The following is a 17,538-nucleotide window of genomic DNA, read 5'->3' as shown; positions in this document are numbered from 1 at the left end:
AAAACTCTGCTCAGAGTGGGCAAACCCTGGTGGGTGGGCAGACCAAGGGAGTACAGGCTCAAGGAAGTAACCTTGTGTGGTAAGGGGTGTGGGACTGAGGGAATAAATGACTTGCAAAGACATGTTAAGTCTTCAGTGGTCCAGCCATATGCTTTAGTCAAACAGCCTTAACATACCCAAATGTATCTCAGAGGTCTGCAGACTTTTTGTCTGTTCCTTGCAGAAATTAGTCTGTTTACATAATAAAGACCTTTATGTTTCTAGATGATCCTCTTGGTGGAAGGAATAGGAAGTTTTCCCTTAATATTTCTTAATACCATAAATTGCTGTTACTAAATGCCTGATCTATTTTAATCCTATTTTCATATCTGATTACCACAGTATTTCAGTATTTTCCAGTGGCTTTAGATAGATTTTAAGTGCTTTAGATGGAGGATAGGATGTTTGCTTAGAAAGATTGAACAAATGCACGTAATGGTTCAAAACACAAGCAATGAAGTTTATACTTCTTTTAAAAGGCAGGGAAGGACACAGAACTTGCACCAGCAGGAAATATTACCATCTAAAGATAGGAAGTGACCCATACAGCAGCTATGTTGTATAGTTGCACATACAATTTTTACATTTTAATACACAGCGATCATGTAACCCATATACAGGTATCCAACAGTAACGAAAATTTGTTATTGAAGTTGGACTCTGCTTCCTTGCTCTGTAACCCACTGTTCTGTCTGCTGAAAATAAATACTTGGTTATCTAACAGCCAGACTGAACGTAGGCAGCTACAGTGCATTGTAAAGGCTGTTTGTGGGAGATGAATGTCCTTAGCAGTTCATAAAAATCAGACCACATTTAGGTGCCAAAAATTGATATTAGTTCCTAATTTTAGTTTCCCCACTGGTTGACTTTTTGTGGCAAAAAAAGATAAACTACATAACAAGTATGTTCATTATAGTCATATTTATGTTATAGGAAATGAGTTCTTGTTCTTAACCTTATACACAGGAATGGAAATACCAGATGTAAAACAGGAACTTCTGTTATATGAAAACTGAACTATGCAAAGCAATGGTAGGTGTAATTAAGCTGCACTTCTTTTTTAGCAGTGAGATTAACACAATTAATCTTTTTCATCTAGTTCTTGCCATTGAAGGAAAGTATTCTAATTTAATTATAAGTGATCCTGTGTTCCCCTTATATGTTTATGAATTGAGGTGAGCTAGTTGGTGCACGAGGATATAAGGTAGGATCCAAGCCTATTGAAGGAGAGAAAGAATGACTAAGTGCAGGAGCAGATGAAACAGTTTTACTTGGCATTGTGCTAGAACTGTTCTTTTTGCATGAATTTTTCTTTAACATGAAAAAAATGAATACATATGTTGGTGAAACTTCCTTAGTTTTTTCTATGAATTCTCCTAGATAATTAGTATTATCTGTTCCTGGGATAGAAGAAATATTCAGCTATCCTAAGCCATCTGTTGAATATCAATTTATTAACAGGATGTGTTTGTGTTTCCTTATTCAGCTGTAGATCTGATGTGCTGTTCATGTACTCAGACATTGTTCAAATTTGCGTCCTGAATAGTAGTGTAAAGCTGTCTTTGTATTCGTATTACCTCAGGGAGGGTTTTATATTATTAACATCCCCAAGCTAGATTTTCAAACTAGATCCTCTGGGGTTTGTCAAAGAGAATACCTCAGGGGTTGAAGGGCAGCTTGAGAATAGCTCAGAATAACTGCAAAGAGCAGCTTCTGGTACTATGTCACTACTAATACCCTGCATTCTTTTTGTTAATGTGGGATGAAGTTTACTAAATGGCAACCTTTTACAATGAAATGTTACGTGTGATGAAGAAAATGGATAAATGGATTTTTATTTTTTTTTTTTAATATGCTACTGATTGGTTCCAGAAAATATTTGACACCTAAAAGAAATGTACCAACACAACAAAACAGAAGTAAATATTAGTGTTCACACTTAGGCAGGGGTGAGGGAAGAGGATAGTGTGGGCTGCCTGGTGGAGATTTTCAGATCTGAAGGACTGAACAGAAATATAGTTTGATTCTGCTAACAGAGCCCACGTTACAATGCAGCTTGCAGCAACATATCTCTACAAATACTACAGGCAAAAAAAAATGCACTGTGAGAATGTGTAAGAAAGAGTTGGTCAAAGCAATTCGTCTGAATGCTTATGGAGTTAATCACTGATAACCAGAAAACAGTTTTTGAAATACAGGCACTTTTTTTTTTTTTTTTTTTTTTCATTTAAGTAGTAGAAATACAGCTTGACGTGACCTCTTCTTTTTTTGCATAGTACTGTTTCTAGTTGGCTGTTATGGGATACTTGGTAAATCTCACATTAGGCACCATTTACTGAGAGTAAATCTTAAAATACATATGTCACTGTTCTTCAAATATAGGAGAAACAATTTATTTCTCTTTCTCTTTTGAGGATAGAGTATTTAAACATGTAAAGATGTGAGTATTTCTCATCTGTATTTTTCATGGTGCAAAATATCCACTACTCAGCCACTAGTCCTTGTTTCCGAATATTTGTAGAAATTGTAGAAAACAATCCACTGACTTTAGAAAGCTATGAAAGATTAAAATAAGAGCCTGTGTATTCATTTACCTTATCAATCAAAAGTACTGAATAAGTCCCTGGTTGTTTTCCTTAAATTACCTAGTTAAAATATGATTATATAATGAACTGTATTCTCCACTAGCCGTGTTGGTCTCGGTAAACATTATTCAAGTAAAAATGGGATAGACTGAGTTTTTAAAATGGTGGTTATAAGAATTTTAAAAAAACAAGAAGCTTAAGTTTTTGAGAACTAAAAAACTAAGTTATTCCTTAATTTGATTTTTATATTTTATGCTACTTTTTTATGATCAGAAAGTGTGTTTTAATTTTGACTGTGTTCTTTTTCAGCCTTGCAGTTCACCCGGATAAAACTTTAGTAGCTACAGGGCAAGTTGGGAAGGACCCTTATATATGCATCTGGGATTCCTACCGCGTACAGACTGTGTCTGTTCTCAAGGATGCACATACACACGGAGTTGCCTGCTTAGCTTTTGATTCAGATGGCCAGGTTTGTATACCTTCTTTCTCTGTGTTTTGAATTTAGTTTGATTTCTGAATCTAGAGGATATGCACATGAAAGTATTTTATGTTTAGGTGGCTATTTGGCTGTAGTACTGAGACTCCTACTTGTAATTAAAATTTTAACGCAAGGACTGCAAATAGAGCTCTTTCAGACACTTTTGAGATTAAATCCCAGACTAGCATCCAAGTCAAGTAGAGGCATTGCATGTTGGACAAATACCCATAGGAGAAATGGACCTCTTTGGCTCAAATGTAATAGCTTCATTGCATATTTATCACCTGCTGTTCGGAGAGATCAGTTCTTGGCAAAGTCCGCACAGTCCTGCAGTTTTTTTGGCAGAGGAACTCCAGTAATCTCACTGATAGAGGAGTCTCATTGGCTGGGCTGCACAGTCCATTTAACTGAATAATGGGGTTAGGACACAGAGTGTGTGGCTTGGTACAATGTGATTAAAATTATACAATTATATGAGAATTTGAGACAAAATTCAAAACATAAGCAAATGGTGGGCTACTCACAGCTAAACACATTTTTTTTTCCTGGAGACAAACTATTAAAAGCATTCAGTTGTGAGTGAAATAGGAATAAAATAGACCTACAGTTCACACAGACCTGTAAAATATTTTTCATTCATAGTTTTATAAGTATCTATCTCTGCAATGTTGTGATTATTGATGTCCAAATGAGTTTTCTGATGTAATGGTGTGGAAATTGAGAAATGTATGTATGTATTCTTAGTGCCCTTCTCACCCCATTTTAGCTGAATTCTTGCATAGTTTCTTACTGTTTCTTGTATTTGTCTGTGCATCTCAGAACTACATTCCAGTAGGGCATCACTTCCTTAAAAAGATTTTCTTAAAATCATGTACACTTTGTTGAGAAGTGCTTTTTACCCTGTGCCTAGCTACTCTTCCACTTACCACAAATGGCTTTTATTATTCTGTCTGAAATCAGAACTGACCATACCATGCACAAAATGTATTCTCACACGAAACATTTTCTTGTGCAATATCTTGTGTATATTCAGTTTAGAGATTAGTCTGAAATGAAAGATACCAACATGAACAATTTACCGTTTTTTAAATGCATTGGGTAACTTGAATTGCTAACATCACTATGGATTATATTTCCCCATCTGGAATTGGAGCCAGCTTTCTATTTTAAGCCTAGCTTCCAACCATATTTCTCCAATTTTCTTAAAGTAAAGCTATTTCCTCTGAAATCTCTTGTGCCAATTCTAATAAAAGAAAAAGGTATTCCTGGGAATTGTGGGATAAAAAAAATCAGGCGAGAAAACCTTCAAATAAGCAAAATAAAATTTCTAATACTGTAGCATTTTTAAAGTTATTGTTCTTTTATATATACCCATTCTTAATTTTTTCTCATTTTTAACTTCATAAGACTTACAGATTAACTTAAAAAAAATATTTAAGTACCTAATGGGAATAAAGACCAGAGAGCCCAGTTAGAATGAGTTAAAGGTGGAGACTCTTCTGAAAATCCTGCTAAGTGCTGTGATGTAATTAAAAAGTGAACTAGCTGCTGGGTTGACCTTGCAGAACAGTAACATTCTGTTTCTGGGAGTGCTGGAGAACTTTCAGTTTATTCCGGAAATGAAAATTTGCATAGAACACTTCTGTATCTGGAGGAGCACCAGTGCTGGAAAGCATAAATATGGATAATGTATTGACTTTTTGCTGTTCTTTCTGGCTTTGCAGAAGAAGCTACTGTGCTGAGCCAAAATTAAAGGGCATGGTAGGAAGACTGAGTATTTGGAATTCAGAGCTGCTAGCAGTTCGAATTTATTTAGTCAGCACACCCAAGGGAGTGTGCTGTCACATCTTTTGATAGCACAAAACAGGCTTTGCATACATTGCCTGCACCTTTCTTTTCTAATGCATACTTTTATATTAAATGTCTATTAAGATCCAAGAACGAAGATAGTATTTTAGCCCCAAACCCCAAATAAATTCAGCAATCACATCAAGTATTGATACAATAGGAAACATATTCTTTTCTCTGCTAACATTGTCAGCTCTTCATTTCCAAAATAAAGGTTGGCTGAGGGAAAGCCCGGATAATTCTTCTTGCCTCCTCGAGGATGCCCATAAAGGCAGCCTGGCTTCCTCCCATTCCACTGTGGCTGCCGTGTGGGGTGCTGCATGGCTCCAGCATGTGGGCCTCAACACAGGGACACTGGGCCTCTGTATTTTAGCCAAGTTAATTAGCTCTTGTGCTAAAACTCTGGGGTGTCTGTTTCAGGCATTCAACTGAATTAGTTCTGAAATATTACTCCCTGCTGGACTTCAGCTGACACTGCCTGGAGATAGCTTAGTTGTCGCTGCAGTGCTTCCCTGGCATAATTTACCTCAAACTGGGTAAGGGAGAGTAAGCAGGATTTCTTATCTTTTATGATGCATGGAGAAGATCAATATGCAACTTAGATCGGAGGATAGTTTATATGTTTTCTTTATTTATGTCCCTTCAGTATGGCTTTAATTTTGGAAAGAAATGTATTTTAAGTAAATTTCCTATTTCGTATCCTATTTGTAATTAATACTGTTTTTTAAAACTACTGATTGGAGCTGAATATCTTTCAGAATTGTTGCTGTTTAAAAACCCCTTCTCTAGTTTGCACTTTTTCTATATAACTAAGAGATGGTGGGAGAACTAGGCTTGTTCAAATGTTTAATGAAGAGCTGTCAGTTTGCCTATAATTAAAAATGTCTTTTGTTGAATGAGGAATTAACTGCAGTTTCTCCTTAAAAGTACTAGCATCTATCCTACAAAGAATTACCTACATAGCAAATATCTTTTATATTGAAGTATTCCACCAATATTATACAGTTTATAGAATTATAAAATGGTTTGGGTTGGAAAGGACCTTGAAGGACCTCATCTAGTTCCAAAGGCCCTGCCATGGGCAGGGACACTACCACTGGATCAGGTTGCTCAAGGCCCCATCCAATCTGGCCTTGCTCAATTTTTGTTCCGAGTGACTTTAGGTGAACTCCTTCCATGTGCTTTCTAAAAATATGTATTTTTTTTAAAAATGGGGTGAGAAGGGCACTAATAAAATACATACATACTTTTCTAAATTTGGCATTAGGTTGCAGTGGTCTTCTTCAGCCAGATCTTCTAAAGATTTGTAGATTTAAAAATAACTGTTTAATTATGTGCATAAACTACTTGGCAGATATTTTCCTCTGGTAGTTCTGTGAATTCTCTGAACAGAATTCTGTCAAATTCTCTTCCAGAAGGAAGACTAAAAGTGTAAGTGTTTCAACCAAAAATAAAACTCAGCATTTATCACTTTTCTGCTAGCAGAAGATCCTTAACAGTAGACCTGTATCAGAACAAAATATAAAATATTTCTTAATTTTCTCTAGCACTTTCACTGTCCATCTTGCTCACTAATGGTTATTTCCTGACTGGTAGTTCCAGTTTAGGTCTAATGTTGTTCACATCATGAATCTAAGAGATACTGTAGGTGCTGCCATGGTTTCCATGGTGAAGATAACAGTATGAAAGAGGTGACAAAAAGCTGGAATTGGTGAAGGTCCCATGACAAATATCTTGTGTTTTGATCAGTACATCCAAACCCCTGAGTGGATATAGGTTGCTCAAGGGCAAATAAAACTACTAGTCTTTTCTCAATAAATATTTTTATATTGGTGACTGGCAGGAGCATGTTTGTTATTTCCCATACTTTATTTGCTTTTTAATCACTTTTAAAAAAACCACTTCTGGATACAGAACCCCAAATTTTGGTCCTACCTTTATGTCCCATTTCAAAGATTCACATACAGAATCTTTAAACAAATATAGTGTATCATAATCATAATCAAGTCTTCTGACTTATTGGTGTCTTACAATTTCCTGACATAGATTCTCACACAGGTTTTTTTTCACAAGACCTCAGGTATTCTTATTACAGTGAAAGACAATGTAAAAGCAGTCTGGAACTTCTGGCATAAGTCTTAGAGGTTTTTTTCTTTGTTTCATGAATATCATATCCTACAATTTGCTGGTAGGATATTGCCTGGGTTGTGCATTATTCACTAGGCACAGTTCAGGTATTGCACTAGTCATAATGAATGCATGTTGTCAACTCCCATGACACCAAAGTTTAAAAACATGTATATCATTGCTCTAAAATAAAGGAACTGTAACAATTAAGATCACAATGAAGGGTTCATATGTACCTCTGGCATTTAAACCAGAGGCTTTTGATAGTGGCTCTCTTAAGGAGGAGGATATACAGTGTGTTTTTACACTTATAAATGGCATGAAAAGGATATTTATCCAGAGTATCATGCCTTAGAACTCTTCTGCTACAGAATGAAAGTGTAGCCCTCTGTTTCCTTATAAATAATGATTTCTTCTCAAAGTTTTACAGTAGCTGATAACCTTATTGCAATTAATATTTTTTCTAATACGGATTTTTTGTTCAATTTGATTTTCTTCTTTTACTTAGAAGAGAATCATAGAATGGCTAGGGTTGGAAGGAACCTTAAAGATCATCTAGTTCCAAGCCCCCTGCATGGGCAGGGACATCTCCCACTAGACCTGGTTGCTCAAGTCCCCATCTGACCCGGCCTTGAATACTTCAGGGAGGGGGCAGCCACAACTTCTTTGGGCAACCTGTTCCAGTGTCTCGCCATCCTCACAGGAAAGAATTTCTTCCTAATATCCAGCGTAAATCTCCCCTCTTCAAGTTTAAACCATTTCCCCTTGTCCTCTCACTACACACCCATGTAAAAAGCCCTACCCCAGCTTTCTTCTAGGGCCCCTTCAGACATTGGAAGGTTGCTACAAGGTCACCTCAGAGCCTTCTTTTCTCCAGGCTGAACAACCCCAACTTCTTGAGCCTCTCTTCATAGGGGAGCTGCTCCAGCCCTCTGAGCATTTTAGTGGCTCTCCTATGGACACTTTCAAGGAGCTCTCAAGGAGCTCTATGTCCTTCTTATCCTGGGGACTCCAGAACTGGACACAGAACTCCAAGTAGGGTCTCACAAGAGCAGAGCAGAGGAGAATCACCTCCCTCCACAGGCTGTCTGTGCTTCTTTTGGTGCAGCCCAGGACAGTGTTGGCTTTATGAGCTGCAAGTGCACAGCAATGGCTCATGTTAAACTTCTGGTACACCACCACCCCCAAGTCCTTCTCCTCAGGGCTGTCTACAATCCTTTCTCCTCCCACTCTGTATTCACGCATGGGATTGACTCAATCCAAATGCAGAACCTTGGACTTGGCCTTTTTGAACTTCATGCAGTTTGCACAAGTCCAGTTCTTAAGCCTGTCAAGGTCTCTCTGGATGGCATCTCTTCCCTCTAGCGTGTTGATTTCAGCACACAGATTGGTTTTGTCAGAAAACTTACTGAGTATGCATTGGATTCCACTGTCCATGTTGCCAACAAAGATGTTAAACAGCATTGGTCCAAGTATTGACCCTTGAGGAACACCTCTCATCACAGATCTCCATTTGGACACTGAGCCACTGATCACAGCTCTTTGGGTGCAGCCAGCCAGCCAGTTTGTTCCTTCTGCAACAAGTGGTCCATCTGTACTTTCTTGCATTGTTGTGATTTAAAAGTATTAAAATTATTAGTGGGTTTGTTATATAATAATTTTAAGTTATTTCCATTGGTGATTTGATGCTTTAAGCTATGTAAAAAGTGTTAAATGTATAGCAAATTCTGATTCTAAAGCTCAACAAAATGAGCATAATGAACAGCATCATATTTGGAAATAATAAGAGCTTTTATATCACATTCATTTTTATTATCAGAACAGTGTGTGTCTGAGAGAAGTATCTCAAATATTTCATTATAATAATTGTACTTGAGACTTTGGTAATTCGAAAATTAATAACCTGACTTTTCAGAAAAGATTTCTCCAGTGAGTAAGTATGACTATTTTGGTGGTGTCTTTCCAATGTAGTTAGAAAACAAGTCACGTGTCAGAAAATCCATTGTACTGATAATAATCTGAACTACAGTAAAGTAATTTTTTAGTTGATCTTCTTTTAACTGGATTCCTGTTCTATTTCCTTAGCGTTTAGCTTCAGTGGGACTGGATGCCAAAAATACAGTGTGTATTTGGGACTGGAAGAGAGGAAAACTACTGGCAACAGCTACAGGCCATTCAGACAGGGTAATTGTATGAAGGATTTGCTGAATTTTGTCTGGGAGCAACAAAAGTGATTTTTAAATAATCTTTGGTAATATTAGGTTAATGCAAAGATAATTTTGATCATTCTATCTGGCTTTGAAAATAGTGAACAGGTTATTAATTTCTTCCCATTGTGCTAGACAAAGCACTGTTAATCAATAAGGCAAATGATGTGTTCTTGAACTGACGGTCTGACAAGCCTAGGGAGGGAAATCTTTGCAATTATACACTGATTAGGATGATTTATAGCTCTTTATATAAGATGTGAAATGTCAGCTCAGTGGACAAAGATAATGCTCTCTCTCAATATGTCAAAAAGACATATTATCCTGAGGGAAAGTTTAATTAGCTCCTTTTTATTTTTGCTTAAGACATTTACCTGAAGCAGAAATGTAATTAGGATAAGAATTCCTATTGTGTCTATTAACTTCAGGTAAAGGATCATAATAATGTCAGTAAATTTGAGAACGTAACAGCCCTGAATTTAAAATTTTTTTCAAATGTTCAAAAAGGTTTAAGATAAGCAAAATACCTCCCCAAGATATAAGGATACCTGTATTAAAATAAATTGTGTACACATTCTAATAACTCTTCTCTTACACATATTGTGATATTATAACATGCTAGAATGTTGTAGTTTTGAGGTATTGTAAGGTATTGCATTTGAGGTGTTGTTAGGTATTTTACCTACACATGATAGAGTATTTAATATGCAAAACTGCAGACTAAGCACTTTCCTACCATTTGTGTGTACAGGTCTATCTTAAGTGTCATCTGAATTAAGCTGGTACTTCAGTTTTACTTACAATGACCCGAACAAAACAGAGTCTTAGTCCTTATTCAACTGCCTCTTTCAGAACTGATTCACTTCCCAGTCACATCAGTGGAAATTTTGCTACTGACCTCAGTTGGTACAGGAACAGATTCTGAATTAGAAGATGACTCCAGGACAGGCAAGAAGTACTAAAATCTTAGTCTCAGTATGTTTTTACAACCAGAAAAAGGAGATTTTACACTGTAGAGAGAGTAGGAAAGAATGCATATCTAATTAGGCCACAAATTCTGATGATTTAGTGTGCAGAAGTCATTAAGCATTTCTAAATCTGAAATACCTTGTGTTTTCCAACAACATTTAAATAAAATTGTACTTGAACTGCTGTAAATCCAGGTGCTTATAAAGAAGCTAAATATTTTGTAGGAAGGCAGTGCTTCCTTGTATATAAAACAAATGATGGGTAAGCTTAAGATAGTATATTCCTGTCAGCTGTTTGAAATTCTCATATGATTTTTACTTACCAGCTGAAGATATAAAAGCAGCAGGAAGTTCTCATTGTCTTTCTCTACAGATGTACCTTTCCTGAAGTAACTAATGTGTGATGACATCATTGGTTTTCAGCTTGGACATTGAAAAGCTGAATGCCAGAGTTAAAAAGTCTAAAAATGACATTGTTGAAAATCTGTGTCAAAATGCAACCTTTTGTTTCCAAATATTATATGATATTTTTGGCATAATCCCATAGTCATAGAATATACTCTAATATAATATACTCTTAAGTTTGTCACTGAGGTCCCTTGGTAAACAGGTTAAATTACATACTGTAACTATTACCTAAAATAAAAATTAAACATAAATGTACCGATCTTTCATCTTTCAACTTGAGGAACATTAGCTTACACCATAATTCCGATTTTATTTGAGACGGTAAATATTGATTATTGAAAATATCTTGGAGCTGGAATAGGTGGGTAGTATGAAAGCACAAATGAGGTATGCTTACAGAACTCTGTGATAAAGCCTGCATATTTACGTTAATTTTTGTTTACAGAGTTCCAGCTTTATCTAAATATCATTGTTTCATTTTTAGTGATATATTACAACAGAAATTATACCTAAAAACTGATGAAAGCAAACTGAGCCTGGATGCAATTACTGCATAATTTAAAATGTCAGCTTACTGTATTTCTTAACAGATATTTGATATTTCCTGGGATCAATATCAACCAAATAGAATTGTCAGCTGTGGAGTAAAACATATAAAGGTAAATAGCTTTTATTGTTTACTTGTTAAAAGTAAATAAATGTCACAAAAGAAAATTTTCCTCTTGTATGATCAGGACTTTAAATATATATATATATACACATGTATCTTTATTTTCTTCTTTCTTTAATCTGTGAACATTTTATCAGAATTTTTTGTTTGAAGCCAGTTTAGACCTTCAGCAGTGACTTAGGTGCAGATCTACTTAACAAGCAAAGAGCAAAGATAATTTAGTCTAATTGTCACCATTATGTGCTTGTAATTTTTGGGCTCTCTGTCCTTTCTTTTCCACCTAAATTGTTTCAGCAATATTTAGTGATTTTCCTCATCAAGCATCACAAAGGGTCACTGAACAAGTATAGGTGGAACTAAGTTAAAAGTATGAATTAGATGAACTGCTGTTTGACCTGTCATGCTACTAGCATTTCTAGGAATACCACAGAGAATGTATTCAAGACCTGCAGAGAGGAACAGGTAAAATGTTAGTGCCTCAGTCTTTGTTCCCTCTAAATAAACTTTTCTGGAGGTGATTTAAAGATGAACCTAGAGATATACTATAAATTTAATATAAAACATGCTCATGCCTATGAAAAGCTTAGAAAGAAATCCTTCTGTTTGCCAATATTTCCTGCGGGTTTCTATTTTTCTCCTGTTTCTTCAAAAGCATTTCCAACAGATGGCAATTATTTCACATGACTGGGGTGGGAATAGCTTTAACTAGAAGTTTAAGAAACCAGTTAATATCTCTAGTTCTGGTTAAAGCCACCACTGCTTTCAAACTGTGGGTGGTTTTGGCAGCAGTGATACCATCTGTTGTATTCTGCAAGCTGCTTTCCAAAACCTGTCTTTGTTTGGCACCTGTATTCTGTTTAAAATTGCCATAATTACCGTGAACATGCATAATGCTAAGCAAAGTAAATACACATAGATAGAGGCATGCCAAGAAACAAAAAAAAAAAAAAAAAAAAAAAAAAAAAAAAAAAAAAAGGAAAAAAGAAAACTGTGGAGGGGAAATTATTAGATGTCCCCTCCAGGGATGCTCAAACAGCAGCCTGTATACTTGCCATTTATTATAAGGCTCTGGGAATGTGATAATTACTTTAACTTCCAGCAGAGGAACATAACAGCTCTAAAGTAATTGTATCACTGTGAGAATTAGGACTAATAGTTGAGAATAGTGCCATTTATTCCTTTTCTGTTTCAGTTCTTTTGGTTCATTTGGCAGAGCAGATGTTAGAAGCTGTGGAAAAGCCTGGGAGCTAAGGAATCTCAGAGTGAGCTCAGGATCCTCCCTCCTCCTCATTTTTAACACTGCTACCTGCTCTCTTGCCTTTCTGCAGCTAACCAGCAGTCAGGAGAGTGTGTTTTACTCACAGAATGAAATCTCTGGTGGAATTGTTCCCACTGCCTTCTTATAAAGGCTTGCATTAAGAGGCAAACAGAAAAATTAAATGAACTAGAAATAGACAAGGATCTGAAATAAAAGTCCTTCATCCAAGGATTTTCTGAAATTTGGCTTGATAGGAATTTTCTAGGAGTAAGTACAAAGAGAGACTTAAAAATTTGGCTACTAACCGTGAAAAGTTGCAGACATATGAAATAAGGAATGAATGAGGGACATTATGTATCTGTGTCAGACACTTCAATGTTCCTCTCCGGTCTCTGAAGACATCTCTTCAGTGTGCAATTGATTGCAGTGTGCAATTGACTGCAGAGCACAAATGCCTCAAGTAATAAAGACCTGAGCTGGCAGATCCATTCAGGGCTATGCTACACCGCATAGATTGGTTGTTCTGTTTCTGCATGAGTCCAGAGCATTCTGGTGCTGACAGAGCTGGATATTTCAGCTCTTTTCTTACATGCATAATTGAAATTCTCTTTACTTTTCCTTCCCTGAAAGTTCTGATCCTTGAGGGGCAGCTGATTGCAGTAACCATCCTCTCTCTTGATAAAATTATGTTTATTGAAATAACAAAAAAAAAACCCAAACAACTACAAAAAAACAAACAATAACAAAAAAACCTCAAGCAAATTAACAAAAAAACCCACCCAAAAACCCAAGCAACACTCTGAACTGATTCAAAAAGGGAGTTTGCAGAGTCTATCCAACAGATGATTTCTCAGCAAATGGAATTACATCTGAAGGATGAATCTCTTCCAGTGCTCTGGAAAAGGGCAGAAATGTCTACTCGACTCACAAGTTCTTTAAGGTCGGGTATTTTATTGCTTCAGAACTGTAGCTGTGTTTTCAGTTTTGCGGACAAGAAAAATGGGATATTCTCGGCTTTAAAAAATGTATGTTCACATTGACAGATACCATGCAGCAAAACATGATTAAAGATAGTGAGACAATAAGACAGTGTAGTGTAGCAATAGTGAATCAGAATTGTGCCTCACTTTCTCAGTCATTTTGATCAGTTTGTTTTGGTATTAGACTTACTGTATTTCCTGGGGGTTTCTGTGGTAATAGGGCATTTTTTTGAGAAACAGGCATTCTGATCAGACTACAGGAATCACTGAAGTGTCTGCTGAGATACTGTTGTGTAAGGATCTACGTCTGTGAGATCTGCATACTAGCATGAATAAACAGAAATTCTGCAGAAATTTTTCCTAATATGCCATTTACATTTCACAGTTTTGGACATTGTGTGGAAATGCCTTGACAGCGAAGAGAGGAATATTTGGTAAAACAGGAGATCTCCAAACTATCCTTTGTTTAGCATGTGCAAAAGAAGATGTCACATACTCTGGTGCTTTAAATGGAGACATCTATGTTTGGAAAGGTCTCAACTTAGTCCGCACAATTCAAGGTGCACATAGTGTAAGTTATTTTTTTAATGTCAGTTTCTGAAATGAATGGTTCTTTGAATTGAAAAATTTCTTGAAGGCTTATCTACAAAGACTTTCTTCTGTTTCAGGTCAGAAGAAAGTCTTAGACTGTTGATCAGTTAAGATCTTATATGTAATCTTATATTTTGTTTACATGTTGTGAACAGATTCTAGCTGCTGAACTCTTGTTGACAGAACTGCTGACATTTATAGCATTGATTTCACCAGCCAGACTAAATCTGAAGTGAAGTTTCTAAATCTAAGTTTCACAGATTGAGTAGCTTCAGTTTACTTTTATAACTGGAAACCAAATAGTCTTACTTTAAATAGAATTTCACCACTGAAATTCCCAGTGCTGAAGATGACTCTTCATGAAAGTTTCAACATGGACTAAACCTGCTTAATCTGTGAATTGCTCTCCCACCATATTCCAAAGGCAGTTTACTCCAATCGGTTTCCTAACAACCCCCGACCCCCAACTTGAAGCATTGAGAGGGGGATATATATGACCTTGTCAGACTTCTAACAAGACTAATATAATAAATTTATGCCTCTATTATTGCTAGAGTTAATTCACAGTAGGATTTTCATGTCTTGTTTTAAATGTATTTGAGAGCTACTCCTATTTTGAATGACTGGCTAGTGGCATTCTAGAATGTTGTTTTTTTTTTTTACAAAAGGAAAAAAGTATTTTCCTTGAAAGAGTGATATGAAATCTAATAGTTGTCACTATTTTTTCTTCTAGAACCTTTCTAGAAAGAGCACTGCAAACCTAACAGGTTTTTTTAGTTTTTTTCTGACTTCCCGAAGTTAGTGCGTCAAGCTCTGTAGTAGCTCTTCAAATTAGATCTTACTGTTCAGAAGTGATTGTTAACTGTAGAAGTAATCTCAAATATATGAAAGCAGTCAAACAGAAGTCAGTGGGACATCTTACGTGCAGAAGTACTGTGTAATTGCCAAGTTATGTTTATATGCAACTACAATAACACAAATATCTTCAGCAAAATATAAAACCCTGTAGTATATTTGCAGAATTTTGTTTGCAGAATATTCAGATTTATTAGAATGATTAAATGCAGTCTCTTTATATGCATTGTGTTCTGTTTCATACTTATAAATTACAGGGTTTGCCATGGCTAATATGCATTCTCTGGCCCAATTTCTAATCTCTGTGTAAGTTATTGTAAGAAATATTGATTTCTTAAGACACTGAAAAAGGCAACTTTGAAAACATCTCTTACCTTCATTATATTAATTTCCATACAGTTCAACTTGTCTCTTAACTGAGGGGTTTTCCTAAATAAAATACTCAATCAGGAGGCATTCCATGAGCCATTCCAATGTAGTACAGCGCAGTTGTCAGTAATGAGGCATTTTCAAAAATTAAGAAATTAAAACTGTAATAGAAACATGTCTTTCAACAAAGAGAATGAATTGACACTCTTTCAGTTCCTGTCAGATTCCAAATGATGTCTGAAATGAATTCATGAAAGAATGTCTCAGTCATCTCCACACCTGTAAGAATATTTGTATTGCTTGTTTGCTTGTTTTTGTTTCTCCTGGGTAACTATTTATTTTAAGTGTTCCATTATTTATTTAGTAGTCCTTATAATAACAATAGCAACTAAACAAAATATAAAATTCTGCAAATAGGCTATGCCACTGCTATTTATACCATAATTTTCTACATAAATGACCAAAGAGGGAGCACTTGAAATAAAAGTATCCCCCTGTGTTTGCTGGTTTGCTTTCTGGATGGACGACATTTTGCTGCATAGCAATTTCTAGCCTTTAACAAGAGTCTGTTAAAAACATTTGCTTTGTGCTTAAATCAAGTGTAAAGAACTTTAAAACTTGTTATACTATTGGTTAACAGGCTGGAATATTTAGTATGTATGCTTGTGAGGAAGGTTTTGCCACTGGAGGGAGAGATGGTTGCATTCGGTTATGGGACACTGATTTCAAACCAATTACTAAAATTGATCTCAGGGAGACTGAACAAGGATACAAAGGTAATGAGTTATTACTTTAATGGTTTTTCACACATCTAGATAATGGATTATGACATGATTTAATTTGAAGCATAAATATCTTTACATACTGCTTGGTTTTTTTACTTAATGCCTGTGTTTATTTTGAGATCTGTATGCCCTTTTTCCTGTGACAATGAGTCTGAAGAGTTTTCCATGTTTCATAGTATAAGCAGAGGGATGCTTATTATTGCTGTTCCCCATCATACAAATACAAGAAGATAAGTAAAAACTAATTAAACAGAAAAAGATAGGAGAATGAAGTTAGCCTATCTTTAACCTAATTAATTACAATTAATTTAGTTTATTTAAATTTCTGGAACCTGATACTCAAAGATTCTGAGTATCTGAGAACTCCATTAGGTTAATTTGGAATAGAAGCGCTTGGCATATTTAATAGACTGTTGTCATATTTGTTGAATCTAATCCAATGAGCTTAGTCATCACTTTTTGGTTACACTCTGAGAGCACTTGGATATTTTGGCCTGTGATCTATTAACAAGCTTGTTCTGTTTATTTTTCATCTTGCTAAATGCAGAACAGCTGATGATTCTAATGCTTGTAAAATGCATATATCTAGGCTCACCCAACAAGTGAATGTCCAACAGCCTCAGATAAACACTGCTCTATCAGCTTGCTTTGCTGTAGTGAAAACTCATGAAATTTAGCCCTCAGAACAGTTGTCAAATACACCCAGCCAGCAGTCCCTTTGCTCTGTAGTTCTGGCTTTATGTAGCTTTTTGCAGCCAGAATCACAGTGTTTAACATTAAATTCCAAAAAAACAATAGCAGTGCCTCATGAGCATTTAAAGAAGTTTGAATTGGTTTAGAAGTACTTTCTAAAAACTGTGGAGAACTGAGCCTGTACATGTGGGTGAGATAGATCATCCTGGCTAACACCAGGAAGATTGTCTTACAGGCAATCTGTTCCTAATGAAAGTCAGAAGAACATAAATGAAAGGTGACACAGAGAAAGCAGTGGTTACACATGAAACATGCATCTTCTGCCTTCTCATTTCTTTGGGAAGTGATTCTGGGAAGGAGCTTTATCCCACACGTCTGTGAAACTGGCGGAACAGGAACAATTCTTTTGCTCTTACTGCTGTCTTGGATGTGTACACTCAGTGCAAAACAGACATTATCTGACTTCCGTAACTTTCAACTGACTGTAGTTATCTTCTGTGGAAAATTATAACTTACCTTACAGAACTGTAATGTATTCATAAAGGTGTCATCTTCTAGCACGTTTTCTGCAGAAAGCACCTACCTGTCCTTCTACAGGTTGCTTAAGAAGAGATTTTGATGTTGACAAGAAGTTAAATCAAGGAAAAGCTTATTGAAGGTGAATTCTTATTAAACAT

At 35.9% G+C, this 17,538-nt stretch overlaps 1 protein-coding gene across 6 annotated transcripts in view; it reads left to right on the top strand.

Moving 5' to 3' along the window:
- Positions 1–17,538, top strand: part of EML6 (EMAP like 6) — a 115,460-nt gene that overhangs the window by 32,530 nt on the left and 65,392 nt on the right. For all 6 annotated transcript variants that reach the window (XR_011725188.1, XR_011725189.1, XR_011725187.1 and 3 more), the window contains exons 3-7: positions 2,934–3,093; positions 9,163–9,261; positions 11,251–11,319; positions 13,954–14,139; positions 16,024–16,159. Coding sequence is in view for 3 of the 6 variants with exons in the window: in XM_071740397.1 (XP_071596498.1) it covers positions 2,934–3,093; positions 9,163–9,261; positions 11,251–11,319; positions 13,954–14,139; positions 16,024–16,159 (650 nt within the window). In the remaining 3 variants the exon portion in view is untranslated. The remainder of the gene's footprint in view (positions 1–2,933; positions 3,094–9,162; positions 9,262–11,250; positions 11,320–13,953; positions 14,140–16,023; positions 16,160–17,538) is intronic.

The sequence above is a fragment of the Heliangelus exortis genome, chromosome 3, assembly GCF_036169615.1.
Source record: "Heliangelus exortis chromosome 3, bHelExo1.hap1, whole genome shotgun sequence".
NCBI classification, from domain to species: Eukaryota; Metazoa; Chordata; class Aves; order Apodiformes; family Trochilidae; genus Heliangelus; species Heliangelus exortis.
The sequence above is the reverse complement of the archived record's forward strand: the minus strand, read 5'-3'. Positions and strand labels throughout refer to the sequence as shown.